The sequence below is a fragment of the Pollachius pollachius genome, assembly GCF_949987615.1.
Source record: "Pollachius pollachius genome assembly, chromosome: 15".
NCBI classification, from domain to species: domain Eukaryota; kingdom Metazoa; phylum Chordata; class Actinopteri; order Gadiformes; family Gadidae; genus Pollachius; species Pollachius pollachius.
The window spans coordinates 19,781,798-19,800,983 of record NC_136948.1 but is presented as its reverse complement, the minus strand read 5'-3'; the positions used below and the strand labels follow the sequence as shown (position 1 = coordinate 19,800,983).

Here is a 19,186-nt window from a genome sequence, read left to right as displayed (position 1 = left end):
CCTGCGACACAATGAGACTGCCGCCGCTGGTGGCAGGCCACACTTAACAACTGGGTTCTGAGTGGGGCATCCCCAGACACTCCCCCCCCCCCCCCCCCCCCCTCTCTCTCTCTCTCTCTCTCTCTCGCTCTCTCGCTCGCTCACTCTCTCTCTCTCTCTCTCTCTCTCTCTCTCTCTCTCTCTCTCTCTCCTACTATGGTTCTCGCTCTACTCTGTGTCACACGCTCTCCTTACTCTCTCTATCTCTTTCTATCGCTCTCTATCTCTCTCGCACGCTCAGTTCACTGCAGAGAAGGGTCCAATGGAATCTCAGGTTTCAGGTGGGGATGAGCAGTTTTACTGCCCAATAGCGCCTTTGCTTCCATTCAGAGTCTACAAAAGAGAGGAATGGTTGGGAATTAATGGTTTTTAAGGTCATGGCAGTTTATTTTTTAAGCAGTTGTCTAATGGGATATTATTTTATGCTAACAAAAAGTTAGGTGTGCTAGATGATATTGCGTCAACACATTATATTATCCCAACTGAATTTTTGTAATTATATAGTTGATCTTTAATCAGCTGTCGGACGAAGACCAGACGTCTATTCCAGATCACTTTACTAAACGTGCTCACATCAGACGGGATTAACATAGAAACCTACATGGCTATTGCAATATAAAACCCAAGCACAACTCACCCCAAAAAGTGTAGGTGCATGAAAACAGGATGTAAACACGTAGAAAACCAACATAATATATTTAATTTGAAGGTATCATTCTGGCGTAAAGTTAATGCCCGCAAGTGTCGCAGGGCTATCACAAAACAAACGCGAACAACTCTCGTTTCGTGGCCAATAACAGCTGTAGCCTAAAAGAGCCTGTTGACACATAGTTTGAGTAAAAGTAGTATTACCTCTTTCCCCTGCAGAGTATGTAAATGTCACAGAGGAAGTGTGTGTGTGTGCGTGTCACTCTGCGTTGCTACTGGTAACATTCAAACACGGTGGGTGAGGAGGAGGAGGAGGAGGAGAAGGAGGAGAGCCGCACGCCGGCTGCTGCCCTGCGCCTCATGGTAAATGGACTGCATCAGAGGATAGAGATATCATCTCTCTCTATGGCTCTGGACTGCATTAATACAGAACTTTATAACCGCCACTCCAAGCGCTTTCAGTCATTCACACACTGACGGTGGTGTCAACCATGAATGATGCAAGGCGACAGCCTGCTCGTCAGGAGCAGTTAGTACCTCAACTTAGGGTGAGGTGTCTTGCTCAGGGACAACTCGACACGCTTAGCTAGGAGGAGCCGGGGATCGAACCAGCAACCTTCCGGTTACCAACCTTCAGGAACATTGGGGGGGGGGTCTCCTCAATACTGTGTAAAGGTTCAGATGAGCCATCGTTTGGACAATTCTAGTGTGGTATTCTCGTCTTTTCCCCTGCCCTTATTCCTTTTACATCAAGTATCTTGAAAGCCGTCATTTTCGCTTAGCACATTTATGCAAAACATAATAAAAATGGCCTGTATACCTGTTTTGTAGAACACATTTGCTGAGACATGGCTAAGTTATTTGCTGACCAACGTACAAACAACACAATCACATCCAACCAGAATGACTCGCTTTGATACTGCAGCGCCATCTTCTGTTGTTCTTGCGCATTGCAATGCGTCCCGATGTGTGTCCTCTGACGTTGCAATTCTGTTTATGTATGGGGGAAATAATGAAGGAAAAATAAATTCAAACCATAGCAATATTTATTACCAACAAATGTTATAGTACCCCTAATAATTTAACATAATAACTCGTTTTAGAAGCTGTTATTATTGTCCCATGTGTTTTTAGCATTATGTCAACTATGTAAGAGTGTATAGCCCTACACTAAATTGAAACACAAGGTTGTCACTAAAATAACTTTCTATTCAACTAGCTTAACACCTCGGCGCTTGAGGACAAATCCAGCCATTTGAGAAAGCATAGCGGAATCCTCTCCTGGAAGACCTCTAGTTGAAGTTGTTTGGCCTGGCTCAAGAGGTCGAGGGCGGCCGTGGAGGAGGATCAGTTTGACAATTCAAGGAAATCCCCAAGGAGAACAGGAGAGTTGATAGTCTGCAGGCCCTTCACTGATTGGGCGGATCCGGAGGGGCTTGCCACTCCAAGATGCATTTACCATGCCTGGAACAATGGGGGTGCTTGTTTATGTTACATACTTTAGATAGTTTGTGTTTTTAGGTGTGTGTGTGTGTGTGTGTGTGTGTGTGTGTGTGTGTGTGTGTGTGTGTGTGTGTGTGTGTGTGTGTGTGTGTGTGTGTGTGTGTGTGTGTGTGTGTGAGTGCTTGTGTGCCCGCATTCGTATGTCTATCTTCTTAATGTGTGAATTCAACACAAAGAAATATGTAATGCTTTGGAGCAAAATAAAACACAATCGCAGAGGCCATTGTCGATTATCAGAGCAGAGGAAGTGATGCTAAAGGAAACTGGTTGCTTTCCCAGAGCTCTGTCCCACAAAGATAAGCAAGGAACATGCTAATTTTAAAAGTCCAAAATGGGAAGGAAGCATGACAGCAATGTTTCCTCTGAGGCAAACACTGAGTGGTGGAGGGAGAGAAACAACCCTGCCTGGATTAAGCTATACACTCCTGCATACTGCTCCAGACCTGGCCCATGGAGATATAATGGCATACAATGAAACTAATCCTTTTTTGGAAATACTCAAGTCTTTTAACCTGGGTGAGTGCAGCTGTATCTGTGTTTTAGTGGTAGTAGTTGTGACTTTAGACAGTGAATAGCAATTAAAGGAGGATTGCAGAACAGGATCCAGTTACTCCCTTCGTCAGTTATTTACTAATTAGTCATTTAAAAAATCGATCTATCTAAAGAGTAGATGGGATACTAGTTATTTTCGTTTTTCAGGTAGGTCTCGGGTGTCTTGCTTTGGGATTGCAGACATTTGGGTTCAAACCCAAAACCTTTTTTTATGGGAGTCAAAAACCTTGACCAGACTATCTGGAGCATATTTTCTCATCCACATGTGATCTCATCATCTAATTTCAGCATTTTATGCTTGTGGGATGTAAAACTCACTTACCAAACACTTTTTTATAGTATATATACAATAATATATACAATATTGGGGCAGAATAATAAAAAACGGACTTGGTCTGACTATGTAGGCGCTGCTCACTCAAAGACAGTCCACTCCATAGAGCTATAACACACGCTTTATGTAACGTTAATGTGCAGTGGAGTTGCCATTAGTCATCCCGGGTAAAACTATTTTTACTTTAGAGAACCAACTCTGAACTCCAACATCGAAGAGATACAGATATACATACACTCTCAAAGACTGCATTGAATCATAAAAAATATAAGAAATACTGTATACATTCATATTCAGGGACATTCTGTAACTATTTGTAATCCCTATACAGCATAGCCTACATATATTTATTTAAAATTATACCATCTTAAATTTGTATTATTATTATTCATGATGCAATTTAATGATTTTCAAAATGTGATCCCTGCCTTTGCGAACACTATGAATGGCCTTGTGTTTGCTACATAAATAAACCTGCCTTGCTTTACATATATAGTATTGACTATATAATATCATCTATGTGAAATCTATTATGGCAGCGGCTGAATAGTAAACACAATGACAGCTATGCGTTCCAGTTCCAGTATCTAGTTGTCCAATAAACTCTCACCCCCCTACTGGCTGCCCCCAGACCAGCTCGTGCTGGCCTTCTGCCTGTCCATACTGGTGGGTCTGCTGCTGGGGGCGCTGGTCTGCATCCTTCTGACCTGGGCGTCCCGGCGGCGCCGTGACTCCGCCATCATCACCCGCCGCTCCAAGAGCCAGTCGGCCCGGGGCCCCTCCGGCGGCCAGCTGGGCCTGTACCGCAGCACTTTCCTCAGCGTGCACCGCCAGCCCTCCGTGGAGCCCGTCGGGCCCCTCGGGAGCAAGCCCGGCGCCGAGGCCTCCACCTTTCGCCCCGTGCCGAAGGGACGCGGGGCCCGCCCAGAGAAGGACGGACAAGACGCCCAGTTCGCAATGCCCCCGGACACCACCTCTTCTTCGGACTCCTCCGCCTCCGACTCGGCCGCCCTGGTGTCCAACAAGAGGAACTCCTTCTGGCTGGGGGGCAACGGCCTCAAGGGCTTCCTGCCCTCCCAGAACCAGCCCCCGGCGTACGACAGTGTGATCCACGCCTTCCAGGAGACCCGCACTTGACTCGGGCGGCGCTCGGGGGAGGAGGAAGAGAGAGGGAGACCAATAAGGGATGTTACGATGACACTGGGGTTGGAGTGCGTGCCTTGTGACAGCTTGCCTTGTGAGAGATGTGTGGTGGGGCCGGTATGGAGACTGTACAGTCCACTGTCCTATCATAACATGTCTATATAGGGAGGCTTTTCTGATACAATCAGCGATATGATGAATGGATTGATTGATTGATTGTATTTCGCTGCCATAGCTAAACTGCCTGTGAGATGCATGTTTTGGAGCCCAGATTACGCTCCCTTGACCCCTTACACAGGGCCAGGAGGGAGGTGGAGGTTGTCACTGTCGGTGGATTAAACACTGTAAAGTTTAAAACATATAAATACATTTTGTTCTTCTGTGTGCAAAAAATAAAAACAAATAATGTGGATTTAAAGAATTTTCATTATTTGATACTATTATATAAAATGTGATGTATCATAATTGCTGATTCAAGCTAAATAATATATAATAAATGTCACCTAGTTTCACATGAAGGTCACAATTGGACACCACAGTCCGTGACTTCAATTTAGATCGGCAAGGTGGGGTACACAGTCGGAGGTTGCCACTCTGAAATAAACCCCCTTTTCGAGACCAAATTGCATATCGTGCTACAGTAACGCAGCAGCGTGTGCACTTTTCCTCGACGTATGATGTCGTACTAATCGAGTGCCGATTAGCATTTGTGTTGTCTATTGACGTGACTTTAATTCTTGAAATGGGGTCGGTTAATCAATAGCTGTTACCTATGCGTGTGGACCTGTAAAAGCTTGCTGTGTTTTCCGTACTCCCACTGAAATGGCAACCCGTGTTAAAGGCGCACGAGCCAGTGCGCAAGCAGAGCGCCTAGCAGAGACAGAGCGCTGACTGCACAGATCCACCACATCACACAGGATCAGGTAATTACAATACGTTATCAGTGTCCGTCTAGGTATTGCTCTATTCCACTCCTTATTTATTAGTCGAACCACTCTGGGTAGTTCATTGGTTGGCGCATGCGAGGAGTCCAGACGCCTTGGAATAATGTGTTATTTTTTGGTGTAATCATAATTATATATCTTAAAAGAAAATGCTATGTGTCTTGATTTCAATGTAAATAAAATAATAATCCACGAAAAATGATGCAACTAGATGTTTCTAGTTTACACGACATCGATCTACATGTAGACTATAATCACATAAAGCTGCGGTTTAAACATGAGTTGAATTGCAGTGGGTGGTGGATGTTCAATTATGTTCAAATTAGATCTTTAACCATGTCTAGGCTTTATGTCTGACAATTGACGTGAAGGCGGCCAATTTATGTGCCCATGGAGACTGACTATTGAGATCCTCAATGCGGTGTTGCTGTTGCATAGAGACTACAAAAATGTGGATTTCATGGCTGATGCATTGAATGACATCGCCTCTATTTGAAGAGAATCGCTGCGTTCGACGAGCTTCGTGCATTTCAATTGTTGAATAAAAATGCTACATTTTCATTTATTTTGTTGAAATGTAGAATAGGCAAGAATATGTGATCTCTCGTGACGTTTAATTCATAAAAGATGAGGTGCTCTTACGAATTTAGACTTGACCAAATATATATGATGTCATTTGTTTCGCCGTAGATGTTTTTATTTTAAGATTCGGATAAAGAGCAGGTGCAGCACTCCATCGCGTCATCTGAATGGAAACATGGACGCCTTCAGGGGAGAACATTTGACCAATCATGTCCAGGAACTATGAGGTAGGCCTACGTATAAACTGCTGTTATCCACCACCATCATCAACCACCAGTATTCCGATTTTATGAATCTGCAAAGGTGTTACTAAGTGTTAGTTGTCAGTTATATGATTAAGCCCTTGAAATCAAACGACTACTACTTTTCCCACTGCAGAATATGAAACCATTGCCATCCTCCTGCCACCTGCTACAACCCATAGCATCTATTAGGTCAAGTTAACTTTATTTACATAGCGCTTTATCACAGCCAATATTCTCCAAGGGGCTTGGCTGGCCTGGATTGTACCAGGTTGTCTTCCTCTTCCTTCCTCACATTAGGAACCTTGAGAAAGAACCCAGATTATGTTGTATTTAGCAATTTGCGCTCATTGTGTGTCCGCAAGACTCAAGAATCCCCTGTTCAGATTTCACCAAGACGCATAGCCACCCCGTCCCTCCCCTACTACTTCTTGGATGTTGTACGTACTGGCACTTAATGTACTCACTTGAATGAATATCATACTTAGTTATAGTACTTAGTTGTGTAGCGTCTTATCCTTGTTATCTTTGTTGTATACAGGGAATGGGTTAACCTAATGGTTTGTATTGCTTGGCACTTGGTTCTATGAACTTCCTATCTGTACCAACAGCGATATATATTGTTTCTCATTCTTATGAAAAATTTACTTATTGTAAGTCACTTTGGATAAAAGCGTCTGCTAAATGCCTTGAATGTAAATGTAAATGTGTGTCATTCAGGAGCATTACCCACCCCCACATCCCCCCTGTCCCCCCTGATGGGGTTGATAGGTCATCCCGACACTAACCCTCTCTCTGCCCCCCCAGCCCGGGCACTCGGTAGGGATGCTGGCGGCCGTAGAGCACGGTCCCATCCTCTGCAGCGACTCCAACATCCTGTGCCTGTCCTGGAAGGGCCGCGTGCCCAAGAGCGAGAAGGACAAGCCAGTGTGCCGGCGGCGGTACTACGAGGAGGGATGGCTCGCCACGGGCAACGGCCGCGGCGTGGTGGGCGTCACCTTCACATCCAGCCACTGCCGGCGGGACCGCAACACGCCACAGAGGATCAACTTCAACCTGCGGGGGCACAACAGCGAGGTGGGGGCACGCGTGAGAACCTCAGGAGAGGGGCACCACATGCACGCACAAACACACCGACAGAGTTTATTATGATAGTAGTCATCAAGTTGATGTTGTTATCAGCGTAGAGACATGGAATGTGGTTTATTATCGTCACAATGAGTAATCACATTACTCATCATTGTCTCGGTGAGTAAGCATATCATTTATTATCACCACCACCGATGTATGATATCTTCATTTAATTAGTTCAAGAGAGGCTGTGTCACATTGGACTGTACAGTGAGATTTAACTAATAATATGGGATCATTCATTTGTTTATTACCACCTCAGACGTCCGGTGTGTAAACAGGATTTTTAGTGCTGCATATCAAACGCAAAATCCCAGAATTGTTTTAAATTTTAATGAGGCTAATCAAAGGTTAAACTATCGTGCTTCACCAACGAACATTGTTTGGTTGTTACAATAAATTAATAATGAATAATAGTAATAAAAAAGAAATGAATAAATTAGTAATGAAAAAATAACACACTATACTAACACTAAAGTGTTATTATAGTGTGTTATTATAGTATGTTATTATAGTTTTTTGGGTTAGGGTTAGATATTACTTATTTAATATTATGAAAGCAAGTAATACTAGTAATAATATTCATGAAAATTATTTCATTTTTAAGGGGATTTATATTTGACGTACCCTGAGCTATCAACTTAATCTCAAAAGGTTGTCAGTTCAAGCTAGCAAGTGCGCTGAATGTCAAGCCAACAGTTTAAAACACCACCTTGTTCCCAGGTGGTGCTGGTGCGCTGGAACGAGCCCTTCCAGAAGCTGGCCACCTGTGACATGGAGGGAGGGATCTTCGTCTGGATCCAGTATGAAGGACGATGGTCGGTGGAGTTAGTGAACGACCGTGGAGCCCAGGTTCAGTAGCATGTGTTTTGTTACTGCTGATTCAGACTTATAACACACACAAACTCTTATACACACACACACACACACACACACACACACTCTTATACACACACATGCACACACACACACGCTCTTATACACACACACATGCATATACACACACACACACTCTCTTATCAACACACACATACGTACACTCATATAAACACACACACACACACAAATATAAATATATAGATTGATATACCATTTATTCATATGATTACTGTACAGGAGTGAAGACAGTGTTTACAGTTGCATAATGTTTACAGTTGGACTAGAACAATAGTTACGATACGGTAGGCTATTCCAGGGTCTAGGTTGGTTCACTTCAAAGCCCATAATTCTGGCATGGATCACCCTACATCGGTAGGCTAGTTGTAGGCTACCTGTATCCACATATCGGTCTGCTAATGTGAAAGGCATGCATAACGGTCTCAGACGGTTAATGTGGTAGTTGTTGTTGTTGTTTGACCCACAGGTAAGTGACTTCACCTGGTCCCACGACGGCACCCAGGCGCTGATCGCGTACCGGGACGGCTTCGTGTTGGTGGGCTCCGTCAGCGGGCAGCGCCACTGGTCCTCCGAGATCAACCTGGAGAGCCAGATCACCTGCGGGATCTGGACTCCTGACGACCAGCAGGTACATCCCGTCTGTCTGCTGGTCGGGGTGAAGAGCAGCCAGCCATCCATCCATCCATCCATCCATCCTTCCATCCATCCAAGTAATGTTGTACGAGTCAATTTTTTTTTTTCGTTTATTGGAATTCATTTAGTTTGTTAAACTAAACATAAAAAGTTGATATAATATAATAAATAATATAAAATATTATAAAATAAATAATAATGTATTGTAAAAAAAAGTGTTGCATTAGATCACTTGGTAAGATTCAGGCAAGTGTCTTCATTATCTGTGTCCTAATCGTAGATGGAGCATCTTTACCGTGTCATGCGTCCCCTACAGGTGCTGTTCGGTACTGCGGACGGACAGGTGATCGTCATGGACTGCCATGGAAGGATGCTGGCCCACGTTCTGCTGCACGAGTCAGACGGGATCGTGAGCATGTCCTGGAACTGCCCAGACTTCCTTGTGGAGGACAGCACTGAGAGTGACACCGATTCTGATGACAATGTTCTGCCATTAGGTAACAAGCTCCCTTTCATTCCCTGTATACTCCTTTGATAATTATTGGTAACAGGTTCCATCTGGTGACCCCTGTTGACGACCATTTTGAATGGTAGAAGATAAACCAGACGATACTCGTAGATGCTAGAAGACGAAAATACATTCAAGACAAAAAAAAAATTGTCCTAACTTAACCATGTTTTGTTTTCACAATGAAATGATGGATATTTAAGTTCAAAAGACCTTTACCAACACTGCAATGTCAGTAGTGTTGCTCGGTGCGTGTAACTCCGCTGTGTCTTGACGAAGCTGCCTTGCTCTCTGATTTCCCTCCAGTGCGAAGCATCAAACCCTTGTTGACGGTGAGCTTCTTATCAGGAGACATCAGTTTAATGAACAACTACGATGACCTCTCACCTACCGTGATCCGCTCGGGCCTGAAAGGTACGCCTATCATCGAGTGACCTCATAGCACATGAGACGAGATTAAGTTTCACATCAAAGTTCAAATCCTGATGCGATTAATGATTAAGGAGGGTTCAGGGGAAAGAGAATTAAGTACTTGGACAAGATTCACAGAATACAGTTGAGTATTATTCAGCCTTTAAGATCAAACAAATGGGATACTATCAATAGCAGTATTATAACAACCATATGGCTTCCATTTAGCCACTGGCAACCCCCAGCAGCCTAAACTGAAACAGTGACACGCAGAAACTGAGTTATGGGTCACTTCTAATAATCTGGTAATGGTGATACAATGGCATCCTTCCTCATTCTCCAGATGTGGAAGTCCAGTGGTGCTCCCAGGGCGACCTGCTGGCTGTGGCCGGCATGGAAAGACACTCTGCAGACACCGACTCTGTCTGCGCCTCCAACACCAGGAACGCTCTGGTGAAGTTCTACAATGTCCAAGGAGAACACATCTACACCCTGGAGACGCCCGCGCAGGTGGTTACTCTACTCCTCCAATCATCAATGCTTTTAGTTTTTATTATATTGGGAAACCTATCGGTGAAGAAACAGTGTGGGCACAGGAAGTGACATCCTAGGCATGTCAGCATGGTCGAGCTCCATCAGATAGACCCTGATTGAGCAGATGGTCGCTGGCAGGAAGGCACTTGTTGAAAGAGTGGATTTTTCCACCAGTGCCTAATTTCACATCCTGTTTAAGGCCAGCATCCTGACGTTTTTACTCAATACAGCAGATACGTTAGAGATGCAAGATTCCAACATTCAAAATTAATGTGCACATGGTGGCAGCTTAAGTACATTGATAAATGCATCTGAGAAAAAGACTTCTAGCAGCATTGGCCGTGCGGAAGGCGTTGTTTGCATAATAAATGTGCCGCTCACCACAGACCGGTCGGGATCAGTAACCGACGTGTGTTTCAGAGGCCCATCACCACCATCTGCTGGGGTCACCGGGACTCACGGCTGTTCCTGGCGTGCGGGCCGGCGCTGTACGTGGTGCGTGTGGAGCACCGCGTGGCCAGCCTCCAGTTGCTATGCCAACAGGGCATCGCCAGCGCACTGCGCGAGGAGAGGGACGTGGGGAAGCTGAACATGCCCTCCCTGCTCTGCTCTTACGTCACCACCGCCTTCATTCCCACCATCAAGGTACAGCCGATACCATCATGGACACCCCCAACCATTAAGGTATCCCCCCACCCATCAAGGTACACCCGCTACCATCAAGGTTCACCCCCACCCATCAAGGTACAGCCGATACCATCATGGACACCACCAACCATTAAGGTATCCTCCCACCCATCAAGGTAGCGCCGATACCATCATGTAATTGTACACCCCCACCCATCAAGGTACAGCCGATACCATCAAGATATACCCCCACCCATCATGTACAACAGCTACCATTAAGGTACATCCCACCCATCAAGGTACACCCCCACCCATCATGTACACCCCACCCATCATGGTACACCCCACCCATCATGTACACCAGCTACCATTAAAGGTACACACACAAATTAAGTGACACCACCACCCATTGAGCTACGCTCAAACCCATTAAGGTACACATGAACCCATTGTGATACACATAAACCCATTGTGGTACACATAAACCTATTAAGATACACATAAACCCATTGTGGTACACATAAACCCATTAAGGTACACATAAACCCATTGTGATACACATTAACCTATTGTGGTACACGTAAACCAATTAAGGTACGCCCCCAGCCTGGCTCTGGCGTTCTCAGGTCCAGGTTGTCCCTGAATGGGTTTGGCTTAGTCTTTAGCTTTGAAAGGCCTTTTGTATCCTAAATATATGATCCATACATCCTGCATTATCATGTTGAATCATGATTTAATGTGTGTTTCCCTGCCCGTTCCTCGCTTTAGCCTCCGATCCCGGACCCCAACAACATCCGAGACTTTGTCAGCTACCCCACCGCCGGCAACGAGCGGCTGCACTGCACCATGAAGCGTGCGGAGGACAACCCTGAGGCGGGGGGGCCCTGCTACACGCTCTACCTGGAGCACCTGGGGGGCCTGGTGCCCATCCTGAAGGGCCGGCGCATCAGCAAGCTGCGCCCCGAGTTCGTCATCATGGACCCCAAAATGGATGGCAAAATGGGTATGATTACATTTGGAATACTGAAAAAAAAAGGATGTACACCTCCTGAAGTGGTGTGAGAGGCTGACGAGGTCCACACAAGGTTCATATACATCCATTTCTGTCCAAAATAACCAACCATTAATATAAATTGTGGTCTCATCTACGCAAATGATCAAAAAAACGAGTAAGCGATGGCTTTATGTGCATCGGTCTGGTCTGTGTCCCCAGAGGAGGTGTGTGTGAACCCCATGATCTCCTACACTGACAGCTGCAACGGTTCTGACTCCAGTGACATCGAGTTGACGGACGAGTGGGTCGGGAAGAAGTCCCCAAAGCTGTCCCGTGGAAACAGGTCACCCAAACTCTTCAGGTCCAAGAACATGTTTATATTTACATTGAGGGCATGTAGCAGACTCTTTTATCCAAAGCGACTTACAATAAGTACATTTGTCAGAAGAAAGTGGAACAATATATCGCTGTTGGTACAGTAAGGTATCATAACATGTTGTCCTAAGAAGTTGACTGCTATACCTTAAAGTAATAACATCGAAGATTTTCATGTAAATAAATGTTGGACAAGTCCCTTTCTACCGCCGATTGAGTCGATTGGGCACACTGATGAAAGTCCTTGAAGTCCTTGAAGAATATTACGAACTGGGTGTTTGTGGCGACATTCCCGCGGAAATCCTACAAGCAGTGCACAGTGCATTTAATGAATAATGTGTTTGTGGTATGGATGATATGGGCAATGAACAATTACATATTTGTCAGACCAGAGACATAGTGGAATATTTAAATTCAAATGTATCCAAAAAGGGTTAGAAGAGGGTTTTCTGTTAGGGATAATGTTTAGTGAGGCGATCATTATTGCGAAACCCAGACAGGTTAATCACCCCTTATTACACATCTACTTAATGTTGACAAAAGAACTGCGTCCATAGAAACGCTCTGTTATTACTAGTAGTTGTCTGATACTCACAAATAACAGACCGTTGAATGCCGTAACTAACTATTCAGAACCCTTATTCAACAAAGCCGTGTAGTAAATGTATTTTGTTGACTTCATTGTTTCAAAGAATGAACATGGAATCCCGGAAATCTCCTAAGCTCTCACGAGCAAACCAGGAGGGCCAGCGATCACCACGTTTACCGTCAAAGAAGGCTCCTGTCCGCTCCCCCAGTCTGACTCGTCGGGAATTTTGTATGGACGGCATCACAGAGGTACAGCCGTATTATTAACTTAACATTCTGCTTTATGGTCCACCTATTCCCTGGGCTTGTCCGTGGCGTGTTCGATTAGTGATGGGTAATGTGGAAACAACTAAAACAGGTTGGATTGGACATTCTTGAGTGCCAATGCATTACCCTCCCCCCCCCCGCCCCTTCAGTATTGATAACCTGCCCTTCTTATGTTATGCCTTTTCTTTCTTTTGTAGCACAACTACCTCGCTCAAGTTACATCCAACATATGGGGAACCAAGTTTAAAATTGTCGGGCTTGCCTCTTTTCTGCCTGCCAATCTTGGTGCAGGTAAATATGAAAATGTTATGAACTATTTAATGCAGGTTTAATTTTGTATTGTATTTGAAAAGGCTAAGCTTTTGTTCAAAATCTGAATATTTCTTGGTCCTCCTGACACAATTTTAGATTCTAGATAACAAAAGTTGTCTGTGTATGGGATTTGTCCTTTAGAAACTCATTATTACAATAAATAGTCTTGAACCAAATCTATAGATTTAATGACAGAGTGCCTTGACAACGTTACAGTTTAGATTTACCCCAAAAAATATATATGATGATTTATTCTCTAAAATGTTTTCAATTTCAAGTGACACATTGAACACTGAACCACTACAAACCCGATCCTCTTGAAACTTCACACTCCTCACTCACTAATGCATATATTTATTATATTCTGTCATCCCAGTGATCTACAAAACCAGTTTACTGCATCTACAACCGAGGCAGATGACCATCTACCTTCCGGAAGTGAGGAAGATTTCCTTAGACTTCATGAGTCTGCCTGTTTTCAACCCCAACGTCTTCAGTGAGGATGAGGATGACCTGCCGGGTATGATTACATCTCTACAAGTATGCTTATTTAACAACAAAGCTACCGCTGGGGTAGAAGGCAAGGAATGGGAGTTTCTGCAAATGGCCAGATTCCGACAACAGAGCAAGTGATAAAAAACATGCCATTTGTGGCACATTGTAAACATAATCTTATGACACAGATTTCTGCTGCACAATAATAATGAAAAACTGCCCAAAGGGTGGCCTCAATGTGTTACATGCTCCTTTAATAAATGGAGGGAATTGCATTGCAAAGGCATTTAAACCTTTCTTCATTTTGATATTTTTCTCCTCCTTTCCATTTTAAGTGATGGGTCCATCAGGAGTGGCGGGAGACAACCCTCCCTGTACAGTCAATATCCCCATCGCTCCCATCCACAGCCCCGCCCAGGCTATGTCACCTACTCAGAGTATTGGCCTTGTCCAGTCTCTTTTAGCCAATCAGAACATTCAGCTCGATGTCCTGACCAATCCCACGGCCACAGCAGCGGTGGCTGCTGCTGCAGCGGCTGCAGCTGCCGTTCCGCCCGCCGACCACAGCCAGGATTCGGTTGCGGCGGCGCCGTATCCAGTGCCGACCCGGTACTCGAACCCGGGACAGGCCATCTTCAGCGGCATGGACATGGGACCCCCTCTCCTGGCCGTCACTCCTCCTCTTCCACCTCCTCCCCACCACCCCCCACCCGAGCCGCACCCTCACCCTCCCCACCACCCCCAGCGCTCCCGGGCCCAGCAACTGCACCATCAGCCACCCACCAAGCAGTCGCAGCAAATGCAGCTGCAGCAGCAGAAGACACACCATCAGCAGCTGCTTCAGCAGCCGCCACCACACCACCACCATCAGCAACAGACACAGCAACAACATCTGCATCAACAACAACAGCAACAACAACAGCAACATCTTCATCAACAGCAGCAGCAGCAGCAACAGCAACATCTACATCAACAACAACAGCAGCAACAGCAACAACACCAACAACAACAGCAACAGCAGCATCAACAACACCAACAACAATTGCAGCAGCTGCACCACCAGCAGCAACTCCTGCACCAACAGCAGCAGCAGGCGCAGCATCAGCAGCTTCAACAGAACCAACAGCACGCCGCCAACCCGCAGCAGCTCCACCATCAGCAGCAGCAGCAGCTGCACCAGCAGCAGATGCAGATTCAGCACGAGCAGATGCAGCAGCAGCAGCAGCAGATCCGCCTGCAGATCCAGGAGATGCGGCAGCAGCAGCAGCAACTGCAGCAGCAGCACCAGCAGCTCCAGCAGCAGCACCAGCAGATGCAGCAGCAGTTGAAGATGCAGATGGCGCTCCCCCCTCCTCCGTCCGGATATCCAACGCTCTCCCTGCAGCAGCTACACCTCCTGCCGTCGATGCCCCCCCCGACCACGGAGCCCGGACTGGACAGGGCAGAGCAGCACGGGCACGGGTCCAAGCCCAGCCTCCCTCGCTCCCTGCCACCCTCCTTCATCGACGCCGATGGCTCGGTGGAGATCCAGATGAGGAAGATGAACCCTCCTCCTCCGTACCCAGGCACCACGGTGACGGTGACGGCGTCGGGGGTCTCATCATCGGCCATACCGCAGACCCTCATTACCAACTGCGACAGCCCCAGCGTACTGGCTCCGGATCCCTGCCTAAAGAAGGATGAGTTCCTGCTTCACCCGGTCACCCTGCAGTACCCCACACCCCTGGGCTACGAGAGGATCACCACCTTTGACAGTAGCGGCAACGTGGAAGAGGTGTGCCGCCCGCGAAGACGCCTCATTCGCAACCAGAACACCTACGCCCTCCAGGGCATCAGTGGCTCCGCTACCCTCAAGGTCACATCGTCGGACAGTAAGAAGATCCAGCTGCCCTACAGCTCCGCCACTCTGAGCAGACTCTCTGTGCCTCGGTACTCCATCCCCAGTGGAGATCCGCCTCCTTATCCCGACCCAGCCAATCAAGTCCCCGCTACGCTCCCGCCTCCCCAGAGGATCGACAACACCCTCATCCATGCCACACTGCGCCGGGACCGAAGGGACCAGGCTCTCAAAGTGCCGCAGATGATGGAGAGCTCACGGACGCTTCCCACCAAGTCGAAGGTGAACAGTGCGCTTGCGCTCTCCTACCAGCAGAGGATACCCACCGCTCTGTACACCTGCACACAGTGCAGCAGCAACAACAGCAGCACTAATGTCAGTGTCAGCGGGGGTGGGACCAGCAGCAGTGGCATTGCGGGGGGCACAGTGGTGCGGCAGGACTTCCCCCCAGGGAAAGGAGCTCACCATAGCACAATTATCGTGCACTCCAAGAGTACCTCCCCCCTCACCTCCCAGTCCTCCCAGTACAATCTGCTTGGTCCAGTAGACAACAGCAGGGACAGAACCGTGTATGTCAACTCAGCCTTCACCGAGGATGAGGCTGTAAACCAGCAGTGCCATCTGGAGAAGTCGGTGCGCCATCTGACCCTCGGCGACGTTGGTTTGACGGTTAAACGTCCTCCACCCTACCAGTGGGACCCGTCATCCTCCACCTCCACAGAACACTTCTGGCTCGCCCCAGAGCAGACCATGTTAGCTCCTCCGCCTCCACCACACAAACCCCCACCCCTCCTCTTCAGCCAAGCCCCGCACCTGGACATGGCCCGGCTTCCCTTTGTGTTCACCACCAAGCCTCCGAACAGCCCTAGCACAAGCACACTGACCTTTCCCTCCGGCTATCAGATATCCCTTTCACCGTTTCCCCCTGGCATGGGTCATAGCGTGACATCAACGCTGCAAAATCTCCAGAGCACCTCGCAGCAGAGCGAAGCCATCGGGTCGTCGCCTTTTACACAGCAGGGTGCGAGTCTGGTCCTCCCTCCAGGCTACCCTTCCAGCCTCGCTAACTTGGCTTGCTGCCCTCTACCCCCCATGTACCCAGGGGCGAGCTCCTGCGCTGGGCTCCAGCTGCACCCTGTGAACCTACACCCGTGGAACCCCTATCCCTGCCCTCCCCCGCCGCCAATGCAGGACCCCCCCTCCCATCCAGCGCCCCCCCTGCCTACCAAAACCCACCAGAAGTTAGAAAAGCCTATCCTTTCGCCGCCACCCCCGACCATGCCACCTCCTCCTCCCCCACTTCCTCCCCCGCCACCTCCCACAGAACCCCCGCCGCCACCCAAGAGCACCACGGAGGACCATGCAGAGTCTGCCAACAACTTCCTGGAGCCGCCGTCCCTTAACGACAGCCCCGTGCCAAGGGAGTCTGAGCGTGTCAGCAAGAAGAGCCGCAAGAGGCTTGACAGCCGGGCCGAGGAGGCCAACATGCCCGCCGTCTCCGAGGGCAAAGGAAGGAAGGAGGGCCGCGCACTGTCCGACTTCAACAGCCTCATCTCCAGCCCACGGCTCGGGGGGAGGGACAAGAAAAAGCCCAAGGGCCAAAGAGAGCAGCTCAACAAGGGCAAGAAGATGATGAGCAGGACCACCAACGAGTTCCAGGACAGTTCTGAGAGCGAGCCGGAGCTGTTCATCAGCGGGGACGAGCTGATGAACCAGAACCAGAGCAGCAAGAAGAGCTGGAAGAACAAGAGGAGTCTCCGGATGGCCAGCGAGCTGGAGGAGATCAAGTGCCGCAAGGCCAACGAGAGGGAGGACCGCAGCCTGGGCAGCCAGGGCTTCGTCTACGTCATGGCCAACAAGCAGCCTCTGTGGAACGAGGCCACCCAGGTGTACCAGCTGGACTTTGGTGGACGCGTCACTCAAGAGTCTGCAAAGAACTTTCAGATCGAACTGGACGGCAGACAGGTTTGTCACTCTTTCAGAAAACAGCTCCTCATTGATTTGTCGTCAGTGCAATATAAAACGTTGGCTTAATGAGATGACTTATCAGGGTTTGCTTTGTCGTTGATTTAAGGTGATGCAGTTTGGACGGATCGACGGCAATGCCTACATCCTGGATTTCCAGTATCCTTTCTCTGCTGTGCAGGCCTTTGCTGTTGCCTTGGCAAATGTAACGCAACGGCTCAAGTGAAAGACTCTTCTGATTTGTACTTAATAATAATTATGTGGTATTTCAAATACACGCATTGGATTTAGGCAAAAGCTAGGAATTCACAAAGGGAACAAGCAACAGGAATTATTGGGAAAGGAATATAATGTGTACATTATCTTAAATATGCACATCATTTACAATAGGTAGGATAGATATCTCACTTTAAGACCAAGAACTATTAACTCATTATGGACTTCATGTGTCAATGTGATTAGAATGCAATTATTATGCTGGCTATAGGTATTGCGCTATAAAAAAGTCCACGATATAAATAAAGGTTTAAAAGAAATATATTTTTGAAAAATATATATTTAACCATCAGTGGCAGTGGCATTTTTCCCAGCTCTAATTGGTTACATATGATGACTATAGAACTTATTAAATATCACAAATAATGCAAACAATTCAAGGTGAATATGTGATTTCAGACACTGGGCGCTTTGCTTTCATTTGTGAGTATGTAAACAGAGATACATTTTCCTTCGGGAAATTAGTGTTCTTATTTGCGCTTTTTATGTTGATCACTAGCTGGTGTGACAAAGTAACAAAACTATTTACCTTTTAAATGGCCAAAAAAAAGATATATATTTATGATCTATCCGTTATCCTGGTATTGACATGAGGAGAAAGAGGAATTAAACCCTGGACCCCTTGAGTTATCTGGGTTTTTGGTTGTTTTTTCTCGGTTGGCGTTGTGCGTCGTTTGTGTGTTGATTATTATTACGCTGCTTGAATGTGAAGTGCTCTGCCTCCTGGAGGTCATGCTGCTTTGGATAGACTGAGCATGTCTGCAATAATGAGACTTAAAATCGATGTTATACTTTCCAAAAGATGATATGAAGCTGCTTGTGCTGTCTGTATAATAAATAGCCTTTGTCAAGACCATTTCATGATGAATTAAACAAAAGTAGTGGGTAGATGTTGCTAGTTCCTGTAACCATATAGTCATTCGCTTTTTCATAGTGACGACACTGAGGGATGACTTTATTGATGATTGCATTCAACGATGACATTTGTTGGAATGCAACATTGTCATAAAACACCAGGTGCGAGATATATGTGAGTTGCTGCTATCGTAAACTATGATTTTGGTCAATATTTACAGATGTGTATTATTGTCTTTTTTGGAAAATATTTCAAAGAGTTGTTTTTCCTGAGCCTATAATCGAGTAGCCTACGTTTAATTTCAGAATGCCACTTTTATACTTAGTTATTTTCAGTTATTACTGCCTTACTTGGTTGCCTAATTGTCTTTTTTTCCCTTTTTTTTGTAAACAATACATATGTAAAGTAATGGTTTATAAGCCCAGGAACTTAATAAAATACTTTCTTTGAAATGCTTAATAGTTCTGTATCGTTCATACTATACAGAATTAGT

General features: G+C 46.6%; 2 protein-coding genes across 3 annotated transcripts; both read left to right on the top strand.

Annotated features, from left to right (window-relative positions):
• Nucleotides 1-2,576: 2,576 nt before the first annotated feature.
• Nucleotides 2,577-4,621, top strand: myct1b (myc target 1b). Of its 2 annotated transcripts, none has more exons than XM_079752048.1 (2): nucleotides 2,577-2,706; nucleotides 3,708-4,621. In XM_079752048.1, exons 1-2 carry the CDS (start codon nucleotides 2,652-2,654, stop codon nucleotides 4,211-4,213), a joined length of 561 nt encoding a protein of 186 aa, XP_079608174.1. In that variant the 5' UTR covers nucleotides 2,577-2,651; the 3' UTR covers nucleotides 4,214-4,621. The 2 variants fall into 2 exon arrangements, with proteins under 2 accessions (XP_079608174.1, XP_079608175.1); XM_079752049.1 differs by having other exon boundaries at nucleotides 2,603-2,706; nucleotides 3,713-4,621.
• Nucleotides 4,622-5,954: 1,333 nt separating this feature from the next.
• Nucleotides 5,955-17,787, top strand: tulp4b (TUB like protein 4b; the record flags this gene model as incomplete). Its single annotated transcript, XM_079752016.1, has 15 exons — nucleotides 5,955-5,972; nucleotides 6,795-7,064; nucleotides 7,842-7,970; nucleotides 8,482-8,643; nucleotides 8,965-9,145; nucleotides 9,463-9,570; nucleotides 9,911-10,077; nucleotides 10,522-10,746; nucleotides 11,497-11,731; nucleotides 11,942-12,083; nucleotides 12,790-12,934; nucleotides 13,150-13,243; nucleotides 13,641-13,784; nucleotides 14,095-17,561; nucleotides 17,671-17,787. The coding sequence occupies 15 exons, from the start codon at nucleotides 5,955-5,957 to the stop codon at nucleotides 17,785-17,787; spliced, it is 5,604 nt and encodes a 1,867-aa protein (XP_079608142.1).
• Between the last annotated feature and the right edge of the window lie 1,399 nt (nucleotides 17,788-19,186).

Excerpts from the sequence above, each read along its gene's own strand:
- myct1b (XM_079752048.1), top strand. The coding sequence starts at position 2,652 with ATGGCATACAATGAAACTAATCCTTTTTTGGAAATACTCAAGTCTTTT. Across the intron at positions 2,707-3,707 it reads ACTCAAGTCTTTTAACCTGG|ACCAGCTCGTGCTGGCCTTC; the intron begins GTGAGTGCAGCT and ends GGCTGCCCCCAG.